A 22,016-nucleotide genomic window follows, 5' to 3' on the forward strand; every position below is an offset into this window, starting at 1 on the left:
TGTGCAAAGCACAGAGACCAACTACAGGATCAACCTATGTCCTCAGTTAGAAATTTAGGAAAATTGAAATGATTATTGTAATCATGCAATGTAGGAACGCTTCAGGATGTCATGGGATCAGAGACTCATCATAAGATACACTTGAAAAGAACTTTTGAGTATACTGTGGTTGCTCATTGACAGGACAACCAACTGCGGTCCTGTCTGATCTCTCCTTGTTTCCCCCTCTGATCCAGGTAACGATAGGTGGAAGAGCCAGCTACTACGTGTCCTACCGGAGAGAAGCCTTTGCCCAGATAAAGCTGCCCAAGTACTCCTTGCCAAAGGTATCGCATGCAGCGCTTGCTACCCTGAGACTCGCTAGACAAAGCCAGGGATGGAGAGGCTGCCTCCATGGAATGCAGGAGGACATTGGCATTTAGTCCGGAAAGCTCCTGGAGGATTTTTGGCTGTTGTTGATGGTGCTGAAACCGCTGTACTCTTTTCTCAGCAGCAGCCCAGGCATGAGTTTGATTTGCTGTAATTCAAGCATGTGGTGTGATCTAGGGCTCTGTGCCAAGAGTTAGAGAGAGAGAGAGAGAGGTACTGGCTTTGAAGCTGGTCTCTTCAGAGGGCCCTTCTTCCACAGCCACTGACAAGCAGAAGGTAAGTCTGTCAGGCAGGAGCACAGCTGCGCCATGTGTAGCTGAAAGGACACCGGAAAGTCTGGCAGTTTCCTTGCTTCACTTTGCATTTTAAGGGTAAATATGAACACACTGCCTGTGTTTTCACTCTACTGTCACTGAATAGATAAAATGACCCAACTTACTGGGAAATTAATAGCAAGTGTTGACATTTCAGCTCTTGCATTGGAAGATTATAGAGCTTATTCTGTGGGTCCCACTTCACGTGAACACTGGCTTCTAGGTGGTGCTAGAGCCTGTGAGTTCAGTGTGAGCGTGGGATGTGATGTGGTGGCGTCACTTCTCGGGGCTGCAGAGAAGCCATCTCAGGCACACACTTACCCTGTCATGTAACAGAAAGACATGGGCCTCGGAGATGAGGCAAAGAAACACTGTGAAAGGCTACCTGACCACAGAGGGTTATGGGATAAGAAGGTAAATCACCTTATCTCCCCTGACATTTTATTTTCAGGTATGGGTGAATTCATTTTGTCCTGTGTTCATTCATTCTTTGTGTTATTAATTTATTCAACTTTTCTTCCATTTAAGTGGGCAATCTATGCTAAACATTGAACTGTGTAAAAATCATTTAATGATTGAGGATTCAAATTATAAAACTCAATCTCTCTTTTTACTATATGCCATAAAATCATTATTTTTAAATGTTTTAATTGAAATATAATTTCATCATTCCTCCTTCATTTCCTCCCTCCTGCCCCTACCAGATACCTTCCCTTGAACCCATCTTTTACCCTGACTCTCAAGTTGATACTCTTGTTTCTTTGTTTCTATTTGTTATGTGAATATGTTTGTGTGTGAGTGCAAATATATATATAAATGCAGCCTGCTGCATCATTTTTTGTTTGCATGTATGTTGTTTGTAGGGTTGACAACTCTTTCTTGGTCAATCAATAAGGAGTCTCATTCTTGGGAGAGACCACCAATTCTCTTTCTTCCAGCAGTCAAGAGAGATACAGTCTGTCTTCAGTGATTTCCCTGGGGAAAAAGTAATTTGTTAACAGAAGGGCAAGAGCTGATCAGAAATACACTGATTAGAAGCCTCTCTGTGGTTCTTTAGTTCAAAGTAAAGAGCATACCAATGTGCCACATTTTGAGGCACCAAATTCTGAGTCACACATAAGAGGAAGAAAGGCTTGTCAAACTTAGAAAGGACTTGTTCATGTTCAGAAGCAATATTGGGGAAAAAAAAAAACAAAACTGTGTCATTTATTTCAGCAGTAGATATGACATCACATAGATATGACTGGATATGACATTAATGGGTTAAAACTGTGTTGTAGGTTCACTACATGTTTCCTATATGCATTAACTAAATTTCTGGAACTTTGCACATTTTCTAAATATCAATGTTTTCGTGAGCAATAGAAATCAAATAAGTATAAATTTAATGACATATTTTAAAACATTAAAAAACATTGAACATGCCTAGAGTAGTAAATAAGACAACAAATATTCCATACCTGCTAAAATCAAATAAATACAAATTTGATAAAATATTTTAAAACATTTAAAAAAATTGAACTAACCACGGCTCAATTAGTGAACGCAATACAAATATTTTCTGCCTTCTGAAGCTTGTAGTCTGGCAGAGAAGCATTATTAACTAAGCCAGTGGAAGACAGGGCGTGTTCTAGACATCTAACGACTGTTTGGACAAAAGGTACATCTAACTGAATGCAGATAGTGAGGACAATGTCCTAGAGAAAGTTATGTTTAAGATATTATAAGAAAAAATATTAAATTCAGCCTGTAAACAAGGGTAGGTCTGAAGAACAAGGCTAATAGATAATATTATTATGTCTTATTATCTCAGAGGAATTGGTACCATGGCACATGCAGATGCCAAAATTCATAGATGACTAAATCTCTGGAATAGCATTTTCATATAAGCTATGAATATCCTTCCTGAATACTTAGAACATCTTTAACTCTCATGCCATATAGGATGGGTGATGACAGGAAGAAATAGCATGCTGTATTTGTTTAGCAAAAGTACATAATTAACTGCACTTCGATCTCTGGAGGACAGGATGGGGAAGAGCATTCCACATGCAAAGGCCTTATTTTAAGAGCAAACACAGCTCCTTTGACAAAGTTATAATGTGCACTGTGGATTTTGGTTGCAGTTTGGCAGAATGGCAGATGAAAAGGGCAGATCCCGTATTAAATAGCCTTTTGGGGTACCTGAGACTGGTTTCTGGTTTCATAGTCTCCCTATCACTAGATTTTGTGGTAAAATTGTTCAGGATAGTGGCCGAGGATGTACCTACCCATCACAGCTAGAAAACCAGTATGAGAGGATGAGAAAGGGAAAATTCAGCTATGATCTTCCTAAAGGCGAATGCTGTAATCTCCCAACCTCCAACTTCCCCGAGCATGCAAGTCTCTGTACCATTACCTAAAATATGTGTTTCAGGAACCTTCCAAACCATCTCTCCACCATAAGAATATTAAGGATATGTTTATCTCTGTATGAGTGCATATTTTATGAAATTTTAACCCTTTTAGGAAAGCAATAGCTCAGTCCCTTAGGCATGTGGCTGGAGGTGGGGTAGAAATAAGGCCCTGAATTGATTTCCACCCAGGGCAGTCCATTAATGATTAGTGACCCCGTGGTGACTTATTGTGGAGGCGTACCAAACCATCATGCAGCCCCTTCATAGAAACACATCCAGTTAGAATACTCATTAATATGAGACTGCTGTGGAAGTAGCTGGATGGTGATCGATCATTTTATTAGCTGGTGTTGGCCCAGATTTTCATAATCAGGGCTAAGGAGCTAAGGGCAGAAGGAGTGAAGGGAGATTAGTTCTTTCTATTGTTAAAAAAAAAAAATGAAATGGCTTTGAGCATATTGTTGCTGTTCCATGCAGTGTTATAGCTGCTGTTAGGTGTCTTGGGGAAAAAAATGATAGAAAAGTTTCCTGTTATCACTGCCTCTCATGCTTCTGTTCCCAGCCTATCTGTTCAGAACATGCACACCTCAGCTGTACAATGTTTCACAAAGAGATGAGTGACATTAAGAATGAGCAGCGTTACTGCAATGAGGAGCAGTCTGTCAAAGCTCCCGTAGTTCCATTGCTGGGCTCTGGGCTGAGACTCTAACCCTACAGACATGGCACTTACGCACCAATCAGGAAGCATGGTAGAAGAGTATAGGAGCAATAGCAGGGAAAAGATGGTTGGACTTTTGAGCAGAAGCCTAAATGTCCCTTGAAGCTCAACCACCTACCCAGGAGCCTGGGTCTGTTTCAAGAGCAGAATGAGATAATGATACTGAAATGCTGTGAGGAGTCAATGAATGACTCACTGCACATCCCACATAATGCACTCAGTAAATCCAAGAAACAGTTACTTGAAGGGAGACGATACAAAGGCCCTAACCTGCCCATTTGACCAGGCTTATACTAGAATTCTGTCTCGGACAGTATGACCTCCATGTTGCTGTCACTGTTCCCCTCTGAGCCAGACGTAGGACTTTTTGGTCCCTTAAGTTCTAAATTTTTTCTGTAGCAACTCTAAAAGTCATTTCTTCAAGAGGGAAATTTTGTTTCCTTTCTTTTTGTGGGTTCTAGTGATAACCCATAAACTTTGCCTGAGTCCCATGATTCTGGAAAACAGCCAAAGTTAAGAAATCTACCTCCTTTTATGTCTGGGGAAGAGTTTACCCCAGTGAACTGCTTTCCAGAGGCTTCATAAAACCCAAATGTCTGAACTGTTTATCTGTAACAAGGCCCCATTTGCTTTCTTAGTCTCACAAGTGATTAGCTGAACTGCTATCCTACTAACCGCTGTGGACAAAATGCCTGATAATTTGACCTGACCAAAATTAAATCTGACTTCACTGTTGCTCTCTGTCCTTGAACTTTGCCTACCCTCAAGGGTGTTCAGGTAACTGAGAGCTTAGGAAAACAGTGCAGTAAGAGGCAGCCATCTGCCTGACATTACATTTCTGAGTATCGCCTGGCCTCAAAGAAAATGCCTCTTTCTTCTGCTCCATCATGTATTCTGCATGCCCTCTAAACATCCAGTCTTTTTTTTTAATTGTAATTTTTCCGTTTTTATTAATATTTTTTATTTTTATTAATTACAGTTTATTCACTTCTCCCCCCCCATGTAGCTCCCTCTCTCTTCCCCTCCCAATCCCACCTTATATATCTCCACCCATGTCCCTCCCCAAGTCCACCAATGAGGGAGGTCCTCCTCCCCTTCCCTCTGATCCTAGTCTATCAGGTCTCATCAGGAGTGGCTGCATTATCTTTCTCTGTGGCCTGATAAGGCTGCTCTCCTCTCAGGGTGAGGTGATCAAAGAGCAGGCCAATCAGTTCAGGTCAGAGACAGTACCTGTTCCCATTATTATGGAACCCACTTGGACACTGAACTGCCATGGGCTACATCTGTGCAGGGGTTCTAGGTTATCTCTATGAATGGGCCTTGGCTGGAGTATCAGTCTTAGAAAAGACCCCTGTTCCAAGATATTTTTGCTTCTGTTGCACTCCTTGTGGAGCTCCTATCCTCTCCAGGTCTTACTATTTCCCACTTCTTTCATAAGAGTCCCTGCACTCTGCCCAAAGTTTGGCTATAAGTCTCAGCATCTGCTCTGATACCCTGCAGGGTAGAGCCTTTCAGAGGCACTTTGTGGTAGGCTAATGTCCTGTTCCCTGTTTTCTCCCTCTTCTAATGTCCATCCTCTTTGCCTTTGTGAATAGGGATTGAGCAACTTGGCCAGAGTCCTCATTCTTGATTAGTTTCTTTAGGTGTACAGATGTTGTATGTTTATCCTATATTATATATCTAATATCCACTTATGAGTGTCTTTCTGCTTCTGGGATACCTCACTCAGGATGACCTTTTCCAGTTCCCACCATCTGCCTGCAAATTTCATGATTTCCTTGTTTTTTTTTTTTTTTTTAATTTCTGAGTAATATTCCATTGTGTAGATGTACCACAATTTCTGTATCCATTACTCAAATGGGGAGCATCTGGGTTGTTTCCAGATTCTAGCTATTACAAATAATGCTGCTATGAACATTGTTGAGCAAATGTCCTTTTGCATACTTGATCATCTTTTGGATATTTGTCTAGGAGTGGTATAGCTGGATCTTGAGGAAGCACTATTCCTAGTTGTCTGAGAAAGCGCCAGATTGAATTCCAAAGTGGTTGTACAAGAAGGATAGGAGCTCTACAAGTACCAAATATATCCGGGCACAGGGTCTTTTCTGAGACTGACACTCAACCAAGGACCATCTATGGATATAACATAGAACTTCTGCTCAGATGTGGCCTGTGGTAGCTCAGTAACCAAGTAGTTTTCCAAAGTAAGGGGAACAAGGACTATTTCTAACAGGATCTCAAGGGCAGGCTCTTTGACCCCCCCCCCCCCAGGGGAGGAGCAGTCCTGTTAGGCCACAGAGGAGGACTTTGCAGCCAGCCTTGAAGATACCTGATAAAACAGGGTCAAATGAAAGGGGAGGAGGTCCTCCCCTATCAGTGGACTTGGAAAGGGGCAGGGAGGAGACCAGGGAGGGAGTGTGGGGTTGGGGAGGGAATGAGGGAGCGGGATACAGCTGGGACACAGAGTTAACAAATTGTAGCTAAAAAGAAAACTAAAAATTAAAAAAAAAAAAAAAACAAGATTATATTCCCACCAGCAATGGAGGAGAGTTCCCCTTTCTCCACATCCTCTTCAGCATGTGTTGTCACTTTGAGTTATTCATCTTAGCCATTCTGATGGGTGTAAGGTGAAATCTCAGGGTTGTTTTGATTTGCATTTCCCTGATGACTAAACATTTAAGTGTTTCTCTGTCATTCCATATTCCTCTATTGAAAATTCTCTGTTTAGCTCTGTACCCCATTTTTAATTGGATTAATTGATTTGTTGCTTTTTAAGAAAGTAACTCTTGGGGTTGGGAAGAGGTTTTATAGATAAAATACTTGCCATGTAAGTGTGAGAGTTCAGAGCTTGCCACCATTATATTTGCTCACATATAATCCCTCTTTTGGAGAAGCAGAATCAGGGGCTCTCCTTAAGCAAGCTAGTCAAACTATACTAGCTTGTATTTTGGAAAATACAAAAACAAAAAACACCCCACCTCAATAACAAAGTAGATAATCATTGAGGAGGAAGACACCTGAAGTCAAATTCTAGTCTCTACACACAAGTACCTACATATATGTGAACACACATACACATAAACACATATGCCACACACACATACACATGCAACAAAGAGCAAATGATATAAAGATCATCCTGAGTGAGGTATCCTAGAAGCAGAAAGACATAAACAGTATATACTCACTTATAAGTGGATACTAGACCTATAATATACGATAAACATACTAAAATCTGTATACCTAAAGAAGCTAAGCAAGAAGGAAGACCCTAGGTAAGATGTTGAGTTCTCACTCAGAAAGACAAACGGGATGAACTCAGAAAGACCCTAGGTAAGATGTTGAGTTCTCACTCAGAAAGACAAACGGGATGAACAAAGGAGAAAACAGGAAACCAGGATGGAGCCTACCACAGAGGACCTCTGGAAGACTCTACCCTGCAGTGTACCAAAGCAGATGCTGAGACTCATAACCAAATTTTGGGCAGAGTGCAGGGAATCTGATGAAGGAAGGGAGAGACAGTGGGACCTGGAGAGGACAGGAGCTCCATAAGGAGAGGAGAGCAACAGAACCAAAATATCTGGGCACAGGATCTTTTCTGAGACTGATACTCCAACCGAGTACCATGTATGGAGATAACCTAGAACCCCTGCTCATTTGTAGACCATGACAGCTCAGTATCCAAGTGAGTTTCCTAGTAATGGGAACAGGGACTGCCTCTGACATGAACTCAGTGGCGGGCTTTTTGACCTTCCCCTCTCTGAGGGGGGAGCAGCCTTGCCAGGCCATAGAGGAGGACAATGCATCCAGTCCTGAAGATACCTGATAAGCTAGGGTCAGATGGAAGGGGAGGAGGGCCTCCTCTTTCAGTGGACTTGGAGAGGGGAATGGGAGGAGATGAGGGAGGGAGGGTGGAATTGGGAGGTGGCTACAGCTGGGATACAAAAATGAATAAACTGGAATTAATATAAAATAAAAATTTAATTAAAAAGAGGAGGGGCATGCATGCAGAAAGGGGGGAGGGTGGGACCGGGAGGGGAGGAGGGAGGGGCTTATGGGGGGATACAAAATGAATAAAGTGTAATTAATAAAAGTTAAAAAAATGGAAAAAAGATGTAAATAAAACTACTAATTTATACCAAGTATTTTTAAATGAAATGATAACATAAAATTATGATATTAATAAAAGCTGTTTAAACTGGAAAAAAAAAGAAATATATAGAAATAAAAGAAAACAAAAAATTTAAAAACAACTCTCAGGAAGGCATGATGGTACATAGCTACTATCCCAATACTTGGGAGGTAGAGCCAGGAGGATCTGTAACTCCAGGCCAGCCTTGACCATGTAGTGAGTTTGAAACCAGTCTGGAATCCATTAAACCCTTTTATAAAACTAAACAAACCAAAGCAGTTCTTTCTGAAGTACTTGAAGACATTATATCAGAGTCTGCAACACATTTTTCTTATCTAAGTTGGAGTTTGCAGTAACTTGACAATAGAATGTAGTTAGTCCCATTGTGAGTAATAAAAGACAGGAGGGAGCTATTTTTCTAACATTATTATAAAAAGTAGTGACAGGGTTATTATCTTTTGTCTCCTTAACCTCCACAGATCTGGTAGGTCACAGCCACTGTTCTTAAAGATTTTTGTGTAATACTACTCTGTTCATTCCCATTCATTCTTTCATCTATTGCTAGGTTCTGCGTGTCCTCCCATCCACTCATTGTGTCCTTAAAATCCTGCAGCCATCTTTACCAGTGACCACCTATGTGTCATCCTTACCTTACATCTCTAAGCTTCAGTGTCATCGTCTGCCTCTGTAGGATATTTGGTTTAACGCTCCCTCCCTACAGTCCTTACTGACATTCTTTCGCCTTTCTGTGTGCCCTTCTTCTAACTATCTCTCAGTGGTAAATACTCCTAAATTCATCTTACGTCTGTATGTTCTCTGAGAGAATTCATCCACTTTTTTTATATTGGAGAGTAATGCATGAGCAGCCGCGGCCTGTATCTCACCACTGCCAATCCCTTAATGGAACTGCCTTTTTAAAGGCATCCTTTCACTAGCCTTGTTTCAGAAGCCCAGAAATGAGCTAATATCCGTTTTGTTGTCCTTGTGTCTTGTCTTTCTCTTTATTTACATTCATACCCCTTTATTTACTTTGTAAACTTTAGTTATGTGTGTGCTCTATAGAAAATCCTTTGGAAAATACTAGAGATAGAGTAATAAAAAAGAGAGGTTTTTGTTCCCTGGAAGCATGGTGTCCAATGAGAGAGAAAGATATTAAATAATTAGGTGTAATTACATCCCTAATCCCAAATGTAAAGCATGATATCTAAAAACAAAGAGCCCTGTTTTACAAGTCAGACACTGTTGGTGCCTTCCTTTTCCTCAGTAGATTTTTCTAATATCCCACCAATCCATTTTATGGAGACAGTACTAAGAACCTACTTCCTTAGTGCAGCTCTTCACACACCCTGTACTTCCTGTCAAATAAAGGTTAGGTGTGCTTCACAAAAGTGCTTGTGAAGTACCGCCTCTATTTTTACCTTCTGTGTGGGGCGATGTGCAGAGCCCTAAACCTGCCCTTGAACACTCCCCACTCTCTCACCCGTAACCCTTCTTTCTTATCATGCTTGTTGCTTTAGTGTAGCATTCAGTTAGGATTGAGAAAATCGAAGAATATATGTAATGTCTTCACTATTGGGCATCTGCTTAGGGACATCTTTGATGCAGGCTTTATTTATCTTTCCTTCTTCTTCTTACCTTCAGTGTGATGTCCAAGAAGGTAGGAAATAATCACATAGGTGTTTAAGTAAAGTTTTTGGAGGACCACGACATTAAAAAACAAACAGGAACAGGGAAGTATTTCATTAGTGTTTACTTCAAAAGATCCAGGTTTTGTTTTGTTTTGTTTTGTTTGTTTTGCTGAATCATTGTTAAAATGGTAGGAGATATTATTGATCACAGCTTTCCAAATAACATATGTGCTTACTTCCGAGGCTTTTCAAATTGTTGTAGCATTAGCAGATTTCCATTTCAATATATTCTTTTTTTTAACTTTTATTAATTACACTTTATTCATTTTGTATCCCCCCATAAGCCCCTCCCTTTTCCCCTCCCGGTCCCACCCTCCTCCCCTTTCTGCATGCATGCCCCTCCCCAAGTCCACTGATAAGGGAGGTCCTCCTCTCCTTCTTTCTGATCTTAGTCTATCAGATCACATCAGAAGTGGCTGCATTGTCAGGGTTCTAGGTTATCTCCACGGATAGTCCTTGGTTGGAGTATGAGTCCCTGGGAAGTTCCCTGTGTTCAAATTATCTTGTTCTGTTGCTCTCCTTGTGGAGTTCCTGTCCTCTCCAGCTCTTACTATTTCCCACTCTTACATAATTCTTACTATGTTTTCCTTCCTCTGTTTTCACCCTTTATCACCATATCTCTCCCTACATGTTTTCAGGACCAGCAAACAGGAAAGTAATACATGCTTTGCAATTCAGTTGAGGTTTCTTCTTTGAAGAAAACATTCTGTGATTGTCCATAACCCTGTTGGACTAATTTTTAATTAATGTTGCCTTTTTATTAAAGATTTCATATTCCAGTTATTATCTGTTGATTTCATGTTAACCCATTAACCATTTAGATAGAGTTCATATGCAAACATGAACTACATTTGGCCCATGGTTATATCATCCTAAGATAGCTATGATGTGGCCTAATGAAAATCTATGAACTTATTTAAGACATTATTACATTTTTTGAAATAAAATTTGTGACTCAACTGTGTGGTTCTTTAATGAAAACTTTTTTGTAGATGACAGTGTCATATTGAAATATTAGAAAGTTGTACATGGTTGGTGAAACATTTCAGTGATTCCATAGGATCATCTGGAAGACTTGTTCAGGTGATAAACTACAAGTTCTCCTCTCCACTAGGCATTTTTAGTCACAAGCTAAAACAGTGAGACCTATGTCTGCCTGCTATGATATCTCAAGGACATTCTGGGCATGTTCTTCTCTTATCCTAGTTATTTAGGAGACAGAAGTAGGAAGATTCTTAAGGTCCAGGAACTTAGGCTAGCCTGGACATCTTAGTTACTGTCCCCGTTGCTGTGATAACAACACCTTGGTAGAAGTAACTTAATGGAAAAGGGGGCTTGTTTTGGTTCATAATTCAAGATTACAATCCCTTGTGGTGGAAAGTCACAGCAGGAGATTAAAGCTGTCGGTCACATTGAACACAGAGTCACAGAGCAGAGGGCAGTAAATGCTTGTGCTCAGCTTCCTTTCTCTCTCTGGCACAACCCTGGATTCCAGCCTAGGGAATAGTGCCACCCACAGTGAGGCTTCTAATATCATGTAACCTAATCAACATACTCTATCTACCACTGGCATGTACAGAGGTCTGTTCCCCCCCCCCCCAGGTAATTATAGCTCTGGAGTTGACTGTCGAGGCCATCCATTATAGTCTGTAGCATAGCAAAGGCCCTGTCTCTTCAACGAGAAAATAATGAACAAATTGATAAAGATCTGTAGGTAATTTTGATCACATTGAAATTATATCCTTAGCAACATACTGCTTAAAGAGTTATTTTCCTGATTAAATCTTAGTAACATCACTTGTCAGGTAAGTGACTGACAAAAAAGATACTTCTCCGGAGGGCAATAGAGAATCTTAGACATGAAAGATGTTCTAGCTTCTTATGCTGGAAGCTGAGGACCTGCTCGTCAGCTGGCATAGCCTCAGGACAGCATTTACCTAACATTCAGTCACAGCAAAGCTGGCTGCCTCTAACCCTGACCATTCCATAGTGTTCCAAGTTCTTTTCTACCCACTTACTTTACATTAGTTTAGTCTGAAATAACTTAGCTCATTCATTTTTACGACAAAAACATCTGGGGAAACCCAAACATTTCTATTGCATTTTTAACAGGATAAGTGAATTTAATTCGAATTTCCTGCAGCTGCCTTTTCCCCTCCTACTGGGTTCCTGGGCATTCACTCCATACCTACACAACATGATTTCATCACATGTTTTTTAGGAGTAAAACCTCTTTCTATTTTAAAGTAGTTCAGCAGGAACCTGTAATTCTACAAGATACATAAGCACAAATGAGCAAGTTAAGTCTGAGTCAAGGTGACCTAGAAAGTCAAGGCTAGGAGCTACTAATAAATGACCTCTAATAAAAGGTCTAGACTTTGTCTTCCTGCTTTTTCTACCTTCCTGTTTTCCAGAGCATATGGCTTATACCTTAATAATGTGGGGGAGGGACTGACTACAGTGCTGACATCACTATTGCCTCTTTTCACTCAAAATGGATTCTGGGAAAGGTGGACACACCTTGATTATTAGTTTGCTATTGGCTCCAGTTTCCCATGGTGCTGTTAGTAGTGCATTTTCCCACACACAAGCTAGGTTCTCCATCTGTGAGCTGATATATGCTGCATACACCATATGCATTCATTTTAATGTCATTGTTTTAAACAGAAGTTTAACCATGCCAGCATGTCCTCCTGATAAGTGCATACTCTTTTGGTGTGGACCTGAATGTGTCATCATTAAGCACTGCCCAGTTATGTATGCAGTATGGTCTTTTTAAATTATTTTTCAATTGTGAATTATTAAATTAGATTTTAGGAATAACATAGACCAGGATTAGAAACTAAAATGAATGCAAGGACCGTGCATGTAAGGTTAGCATTTAAGAAGTAAAGCATAAGAGTATTGATTCATCCAGGATGGAGACCCCCGTGGTACCATGTCCACCCAGAAGCCTAGAGATTTAGTTTTCCATACAGAACAAACTGACATTTGCCATCATTCTCTACTTTACTGGTTGTTGATTTAAAATCACTGATAACTTTCCCAGATAAGACTGTTTGTGCATAGCCTTAGTGTAGCATGTTAGGCCACATTTGGTTGATAGCCCTAGGAGGCCAGCTCTTTTCTGAAGGGAAACATAGGAGGAGTGGATCTGGGGAGAGGGGCTGAGGACTTGGAGGAACAGAGGGAGGGAAACTGAGGTCAGAATATAGTATATGAGAGAAGAATATTTAAAAGAAAAAGAAAAGAAAAAAAATCTCTGATGTAAAAACTATGTATTCAAATGAAGTTCACCATTATGCCAGAGTCAGGCCCTCGGATAGCCACAGTCTAGTTCTGTCATTTACTATTTGGACAGTTTGGAGCATTTGATGAACTGCTGTGTGCCTTAGCTTACTCCAGAAATGGTAATAATCATCCTTTCTCTATCATAGCATTATCTGACTTTTAATTTAAAAATGTTTTGAAGTCAGAATAGTGGCCAAGTAGGTGCTTTTATTTTCACTCCTTAGGGAGAAAATTGAAATTCGCAGAGGCTGATAGATTCGTCAGTCGTCTGTCTCACAGCAGCAGTGCTTATAGTGAGACCCAGGGCACCAAGTTCCAGGCTGAGTGTGATTACGGACCGAGCCTAATTTTATCTCATTTGCAGCAGGCTCTCCCTTAACCTCACTTAAGTAGCGTACAGAACTCCTGGACACACAATAGCTTCACGCCGCTTTGTGAGGCTGGAGGTCTATAGCCAGACCCATTTTGCCTCCGTGCCAACCATTTGATACTGAAGATTCTAAAGGAAAGTACTGTATTGCAAGATCCAAAACCGTAAGAGAGGACGAAGAGATAGGACAGGGCCTGCTGCACCATGCATGTGCAGGTGCCCTGGAAGACTAGATGCCTCTGTTAGCACTAACACTAACTTCCAGATATAAAAATAAAAAACGAGCAGGGATGAATCCCTTGAAACCGTAGGAAATGATACCCTCTAAAGCCCCTTGCAGCCATCTTGCTGTCACTTAGCAAGGAACAGAAATCATGATACTCACGATTTATAGCCTTAGTCCAACACGGAACTGCTTAACATTGCCTATAACTCAAGATTTTCCTCAACCATTTCACAAGGTATCATAATTACCGGAGGTCCCAGTTGGGGGTAGAGCTGTGGCGATGTACCTTGTCACAGGTCTTCTGTCTCATTATAGGACATGCACATCATCAGTACAGACGAAAACCAAGTGTTTGCAGCTGTCCAAGAATGGAACCAGAATGACACCTACAACCTCTACATCTCGGACACACGTGGGATCTACTTTACCCTGGCTATGGAGAACATTAAGAGCAGCCGAGGTCTCATGGGAAACATCATTATTGAATTATATGAGGTATGTAGCCAAAAGTATCCCTCCCTGGGTTGACATTTCTTTTCCATGTGTTTTAACTTTACAAGCAAAGTGCGGTAATCCCGTGCTCGACCCCAGCTGTTTCACATGGCAATGGCAACTTTGGGGCAAGGATGCAACCTCTTTGTTTGTACTCCAGTGGCAGAGAAATACAGGCAAAAATGCTTTTCTGGCGGTATTATTGTGAGATGGGTGGTATGGTGAGTGTAAGGGACGGACTGTCTCAGTGAAGTCTGTGTTCTCATATGTGTGGTCGTGCCGGAAGTGAAGGCACACAGCATAGAGGATGTCTTTCAGGAGACTTGCAGAACTTCATGCTTCCTGTTGTGCACCTTTCTAAAGAAAAAAGAATACTAATCACATGTAGAAATTATTTTTTAAATGATGCTTACAAACAGTTTAGAGGAAAAGAAGAAAAAACTAAAAAAAATAACTGGTAAGTGACTAATGCTACAATACGGTATAATGAAAATTTTGCCTTACATGAGTGCATCATATATATATGTTATGTAAATATATACATCTGTGTATGTACATATATACAATGAAATAAAGAAAATATATAAAATATATTAATTCATGAAAAAATATATTTCAGCTAATGGACACTTTAGGAATTCACATGAGTCCACACAGAAATTAAAGGACATTTAATTACAGATACCTAGAGATCTGATGCTTCCTTATGCCTTTAAAGTCAGTGTTTGACCTTTGACAGTACTAGAAAGAGAAATGGTGGTGTGACCAGGATTATCCTAGGATTGATAGGCTACATCTTGCAAAGAGAGCGTCTTATGTGCCGAGAATAAACAGTGGCTGGTGATTAAACCCACATAAGCTGTGTTATCTGGCTGGGCCCTCAGGTAACCTGGATGAGCTTCTCTCTGGAGGACTCCCCTGGCTTCAAAGCAAAGGTGGCTGTTTGGACCAGAGGCAGAACAGGAGCTTCATTACATGGTCCTGTAGCATCCTCTTGTTAGTGTTTGTCTACATTCTAGCATCTGTCATTGGTTTCTGAGTTGTCTACTTATTCATCACATAGTTCCTACCAGGTCCCCAGCTTCACACCCATTCCTAACTTCATGCATTCTTTTCTGCCTTTTTTTTTTCATATTCTGCTGAATTAAGTTAGTGCTGCCCATAGCTGCACAAGTGTGGGGCTGTCCACTGGAGCACAGTCAACTTATCACATGCCATGTTCTTAAAGTAAACTGGATCTCTCTCACCTAGCAACCGCCATGTGTCAAACAGCAATCTAACCAGGGTTGGGAACTCATTTGACCCGCCCTCATCCATGCTGGATGTTCACTGCCTTTATCTTGTGCAAGTCTGAAACAATTCTCTTTAACAACAATGGCTTATTTGAGGAAATATCCCTGTTTCTTCATAGATTTGTAAAGACTGGTAGCAAAGTCTAAAAGATATAGATAACTTTGATAAACTTACATTCCTTTACCTTCAACCTAATCAAGAGACAAAAATAGACCTTGGTTATTAACAGTAAGTTGCATCCAAGGTATGGTTTGGGGGAATACACCCAAGATTCAGGGCATTCCAGCTTCCTGTTTTTACAAGGAAGACTGTAAGCATGATTATTCATGTCCCTGTGTTCTGACCCAAAAAGAAAACATAGACATTGCCACAGATGACTTCATACCAAAAAAAAAAAAAAAAAAAAGAAGAGAAGAACAACAACAACAACCTGGGAATCATGGCGTCAGTCTCTAATCTCAACACTCAAATAACTGAAGCAAGAGGATCATGACTTCAAGTCTAGGCTAGGCTACATAGAGAGAAATAATCCAGATAGAAAGATGGATAGACAGACAGACAGACTGATAGACAGACAGACAAATAATAAAAGCAAAAAGGAAGAAATCAGTGTATTTCTGTTGCTCTTGACATGATGCATGAGTTTGCCTTTGTGATGTTCATCCTGTCTCCTTGGTTATTTAGAACCTTAAGATGCTGATCTGAAGCAGGGCATGAATCAGTATTAAGAATATACTCAGATCCATATAGTGTTTTTTTAATCATTACTGAAGCTGATCTTGTATTTTCAGTGTCTCTGGAGAACATGCATGGTGTTACTGCTTTAATAGAGAAAAAATCATACTAGGAAGGCAATACCTCTAAAGCAAGGTCTGTGAGCCTGCCCTCTACTCACTTTTGCCATAGTTGATTATGTCTGTACTCTGTGTTCAAACTCCTGACAAACCCTTCTGGGAGCTTATATTCTAGTTTGCTGGGTTTTGAATGGGAGAGTAAACAACTTGCCTGTTTTACCTGCCTAACTGAAGCAGAGAGGAATAAAGCCAATGGAAGTCATAGCCTTTTGTGTTTGTTTACTATTGAGATCGTGTTTTAACTTATTAATTGTTATATAAGATGATGTTTCCCACAATTACACTCATGCATTTAGCCCTAGGCATAAATAGCGAATCAAACATTGTTTGCTGGAAGTGTGCTTCTGAGCAGCAGTGAGGTACAGCAAGCTTATATGGATTATTCGGGTGGATCCCAAAGCAAGGGAGATCATGATGAGCTCTATATGCCCAGTTCTTTTTCTCACAGTGACCCATTTTCTTTTCAACCCCATTGATACACACTAAAGGAAGTATTGGAGAAGTCTGATCCATCCTGAGTGTTAAGAACAGTATGAACCAAGGACTAGACAGACAGGTTACATTTTGGATAAAATGTGCTAGCCATTCTAATTATACAGAATAGTGTTTGTCAGAGACATGGGTGAGAACTGGATAATTGATTAGATTTCAGATTCTAGAAGGCATTTAATAATAAGTGAATAAATTGGAGCCTGACATTATCTAGACTATGACCATATTGAAGATTTTTAATGGATGATGCTGTTTTGCACCTGGAGATACACTCTGGTTTGGAGATAAAGCTTATTTTAATTGGTCTCTAGGGGTCATTAGGATTTAACCTTATTCACTGGAGTTTCTTATACATAGATAGAGGGTGAGAATGGGAACCATATGGCCAGTTAGCAAAGAGAATACATTTCTTTTGACTTCAAGTGCCCTTGAGTAATGCAGCTGGGAAAAGCAGTAAATTTTTCGTGTAATTCTGCTAAATACATACACTTTAACTAAATGTGTTTTGTCTGGCGTTATGAGGTCTGATGTGTAATGACAGCTGACTGGTCAGGTATATGTGATCCTCCTGGGGTAGGGACCACAGTCTACTGTGTATTAGAAGCATTATTCTGCTATAGTGTGGAGTCACACAGGAGGAAGTTGAATTCTAACTTGAAAAATTTGTAGCATCTTAAAGGTGCTTTGGATTCAGTGATGGGCTTCTGGAGAAAGGATTTAGGGAGCTAGAGTAAGATAAGTGAAGATCCATTTTCATAGAAGACTGAGTGGCATTGTGGAATAGTGGGGATAAAGGTTATGGAGATGCTGGTTCAGACTTGACACTTAGTCCATTCAGAGGTGGGCATTCAGCCTGGGTTTGTTTCCCACTTGTCTCTCACACTTCCATCATCAGCAAATATTTACACCTGTGCTTATCCAGGTTAATTTGTGACTTTGTTTTATAATAAGGTACCACAGCTCTTCCCCTTCTTTGAAAGAAAAGAGGTTCTCTTAGGAAACTGCCCAATATCTGCCGGCTTGGGTCTGCTTCAAACACCTAACATTACTGGTGCAGTAGTCCATCTTCTGTATTAACCTCATGTGCTGCTTGACAGCAGAGAGAGGGAAATGAGAGAAATACCAGGAGAGATTTTTCTAGTTAGCCTTGACATGAGGGTTCCTTGGAGAAGGCAGTAGACCAACTCCACTGAACTCCCTCTAACCAGAAAAAACTGATACAATTTTGAGGACCAATCCATTGCAATAATCTCCAGCTATGGAAGTTCCTTTGTTAATTTATCCTCTAATTCCACCTTCAAAATACAATATCTCCATTGCTGTAATTGTGTAGAGGAGAAAACAGTGTTTGATAATTAAATCATTGGTCTCTTCTTCAGGTGCCAAAAGCCTACTTCTTTAAAACAAGGCTATTGTTGACAATGAATCAGTGGAATTTAGTACTTTGTGAGTGTTTTTACTTGTATTCTGACAATTTTTTTATACAATGTCTCATTGTGAGTTTTTTCATATTCCTAAAAAAAAAAAATGTCCCACAAATATTCATTCCAGAACCCACAGCTGGTCTATGAATTCTCAGTCTGATTAATTTTCTTTGATGCTTTCTCCTAATATTAAGTATTCAAGTTATAACTCCTTGAGATAACATCAGATTAGCCATAATGCCTTAGGCCGACAATGTAAACTACAATAAATACACGTTTGGTGCCTGGCATGGTGGTTATGCTTTCAGTCTCAGGCGTTGTGTAGAGGCAGGCTGATTCTTGTGAGTTCAAGAGATGTCTGATCTACATAGAGATGGCCAGGCCAGCCAGGGTTATATAGTGAGATCATTGCTCTAAAAATAAAATCCATAAGCAACATATAGACTTCAAAATTATTACAGCAAAAATTTAAAAGTGAAAAATGAATATTATAGTAGTAATATGTTCAATATCAGTAGAAATTATACAGATTATTTTTTTGTTTTATATTTGCTCAAGAGGAAAAATACTCATGAAGTATCTTATATTTTTTTCATGCCAACCCTGAAAACTTGAGGTTATATTTCATACTTCCAACCTACTTCAAATCATGTACTAAATTTTACCTGAAGTAGTTGATCTATAGTTATATTTTATAAAACTTATTATAGGTAAAGGATAGTCACATACTTATGAATATACTTGGCCAGTAACCAAACTGATTATCAACTCAAACTACTTTTGATTAAAATTAAATAAAATGCTAACAGCCCCTTACTCTTACTTGCTAGCTATATATGTGACCAGTGGTTCCATGGTGAGTTTCACAGTCCTAAATCACAGATCTGTTATTGTTTCCCTTTCTGGTGGGCATGTTTTCCAAATGACTGTAAAGTTACAGGGTCCTGCAGAACTGAATAGCTTGGCTCACACCACACAATTAGGATGCTGTGATGCTGCATTTGAAAGAGTCAATGAATGTCTGGCTAAAATGTCAAACTTTCCCCTCTAACCTTTGTGCTTTTTACAATTTTAAGAAAAGAAAAATCATTAATGTGCAATAAAACATATATACACTTTTTGGGGTATGGTTCTGTGAGGTTTGATAGGTACAGGAGGGTGTATAACTAACTTCACAATAACGACGTGGAAGGAATCCATTTCCCAGAGTCTTGGATTTAATGTTCTTTGGCACATACTCAATCCTTGCACCAACCTTTCCCACTGAGAAACATCTCGTTGACTTCTCCTGGGCTCCAGCTTTGCCTTTTGTGTAGAGACACGTAGTGGAATAATATAAAATGTAAGCTTCAGAGTGTAGCTTCCCTTGGTCTAGAAGCTAGTATCATTCCATTGCATGAGTGTGCTATAGTTATTCTTCATCAGTTGAAGAACATTTAGGTTGCTTCCAGCTTTTTATGATTGTGATTAAAACATCTATTAATATCCACAGGAATATTACCTTAAACTTAAAGATAGATTGTCAAAAAAATTATGACTATATGGTCATGAAGCCATCAATGTGTTTGTAAAGTGACCATTCATTTTGAGGGTATGAGTGTTGTCACTGTTTTACACATTCCTCAACACCTGGTATTATCAGATGTGTGTGTAAATGTGTGTGTGTATGATTACAGTCTGCATGCTCTATCATTGGAGGTTCGTTTGTCACTTCTCCAGTGACTCCACTGAGCTCTCTCTACATGGACAAACAAACTGTAACTCTTTCAGTGAGCCCCTGTGTCCCAGTTTTCTGTCTATTCATTGATATTTCTCTTCCTTACCCATCTCTAGTGCCTGCCCTCCATTCTACCTGATTCTATAACCTTAAGTGTCTACTCGTGGTCCAGATGGGCAGCTGCTTATAAACTCCACAGGGACTTTTTCCCTGACTGACCTTGGTCAGTCCCTCACTGTAATTCTGATACTAGGGACAGCCCACGGCAGATCATACTAATTGCTTTTTCTCAGCGGATCCCTAGTTTCCTTTTCCTGAGGTCACAGGGACATGGTCAACAGATGACCATGCCACCTGGACACCATGATCTGCCAAGGGGCCTGCAGCCCGTGTCCCTCTGCACCTCAACCTGATTCCCAGGGGGAAAGTGAGTCTTGCCAGCCTAATACTATCACATTAACTTTTCTTGGGGAGATGAAACCAAATGTTTGTTCACCCCAGATTGGGCATCAGAAGTAAGAGTCCACCAAAGTCCAACCTGGAGAACCTGTGAGTTTATAGCACTGGTCAAAGATCAGTTTCAGGGACAGGAGTGATTCTCTGAAACAGCTGTGTCATGGCAAAGCTCCACTTCTTCATATGTAATAGCCTCATGCAAGCAGCATCATGGAGTCAACCTTTCATTTAACCTTCTGATGTATGATAGCATCATCCAAGATTATGTGCACATGTGGGAGGGCAAGAGGGAATAATGTCTATGGTCTTAAAGTGAGAGCCTCATGGTGACACTTTTTTCCTCCTCCTCTTTCCAGGGTGCATCAGTAGTCTGTTAGCTAACATTACAATAGTCCTAGCTACTTTTGTGTTGTTCTCAATTAGTTGCTATGGCTAGCTAGCCAAGGTAATCTTTAAGATGGCAAACATGTAATGCACAAAGGGTAAAGCCATGCTGTAGCAGATAGTTGTATGCCTGGGCACCACATGCTTCTCAGTAGACTTTCAGGGACACCATCAGCAGCCACACTAATGACTTCACCCTGTAATGGGAAAAAGAATATTCAAAGTTAATGGAATGCCAAGCTCCTGCTCCGACGGAGACCAAAACCACATACCTCATTTCCTAATTCCATTCCACTCCATGCAGCAAGGCAAAGAAGTGCTGAAGATTCTCTTCTGTCAGAAAAGTGTGTAAATGTAGGTCTCCCAACACAGAGATCAGAGATATGAGCATGAATATTAGGATGTAGAATGAATCTGTTTGTAACTTGGGTTGCAACCAAAGAGTGGAAGTTCTTGGCCAGAAAGACCCAGTGACTGAGTGTATCAAACTGATCATCCATTTACTTAAACAAGACACGAAGCCAAGGTTTTGTGCCAGAAATGATGTGCAGGCCATGAACCATCACACACAAATGGAATGTGCTGGAGTTTTTCAGGGCAGTAGGGAGATTGCTGTGGCATTGTGTCCAGCTGCAAGAAAGACAAGTGCAGGGCTGCTTCCACAGAATTCCATGGAAATACCTTTTTTTCTAGAGCTTTTGGGTTCCATTCTCTTGGTTTTGATTGTGGCACTTTTTTGTATGACTCAGAGAAATTTCCCATCTTAGTGGTGGGTGGTGTTCTCATGGGGGAAGTGGAACAAGCACATTTTTGTTTGTTTAACATGTTCATCCTGTGTGTGTTTGCACATTCCTGTTCCCAGGGAAGGTTGTCACAGGCACTTTTCAGCAACAGTGGGTCATGGACCCAGAATCAGACCTGTTTGTATCCTTCAAGGAAGTAAACAGCAAGGCCCTGAGTGTGAGTTACTAGAAGGCAACTGATTTAGGAGAGAGAGACTTCTCTCACAGACTAGAAAAGATGGGACCAGCTTTGTGGCCAGAAAGAACTGCAGAAAAGGCTTCCCTTTGGCAGGAGGACCTACAGGAAGTAAAATAATATTTCGTTCTCGAGGAGGACGGTAAGGCAGGAGATTCAATCAGCACACTTGGCAGTGGATTTTAAAGAACGAGCTTGGAGGCTGCAGAGATGCTGTGCATCTAAGGATAATGGCTTAAGTCCTAGGACCACTGAACAAGGGAAGCACCAATTAAGTGCCAACAACCGTGGCACTAGGGCATCTGGTGACGTTTTTGGACTAACATACATACTCCACACGTAATCTCTCACAGACATACAGATAAATAAGTGAAATTAACCTTTAAACGGTATCCTGGCTGCTTGGGAGTATGTGAGACCCG

General features: G+C 40.4%; 1 protein-coding gene across 1 annotated transcript in view; it reads left to right on the plus strand.

Annotated features, from left to right (window-relative positions):
- The window catches only part of Sorcs3 (sortilin related VPS10 domain containing receptor 3), a 621,887-nt gene that overhangs the window by 494,926 nt on the left and 104,945 nt on the right, over positions 1-22,016 (plus strand). The window contains exons 8-9 of the mRNA XM_055591687.1: positions 237-326; positions 13,820-13,999. Coding sequence (XP_055447662.1) covers positions 237-326; positions 13,820-13,999 — 270 coding nt within the window. The remainder of the gene's footprint in view (positions 1-236; positions 327-13,819; positions 14,000-22,016) is intronic.

This window comes from Psammomys obesus, unplaced genomic scaffold (genome assembly GCF_907164565.1).
Source record: "Psammomys obesus unplaced genomic scaffold, mPsaObe1.curated_primary_1811, whole genome shotgun sequence".
Lineage (NCBI taxonomy): Eukaryota > Metazoa > Chordata > Mammalia > Rodentia > Muridae > Psammomys > Psammomys obesus.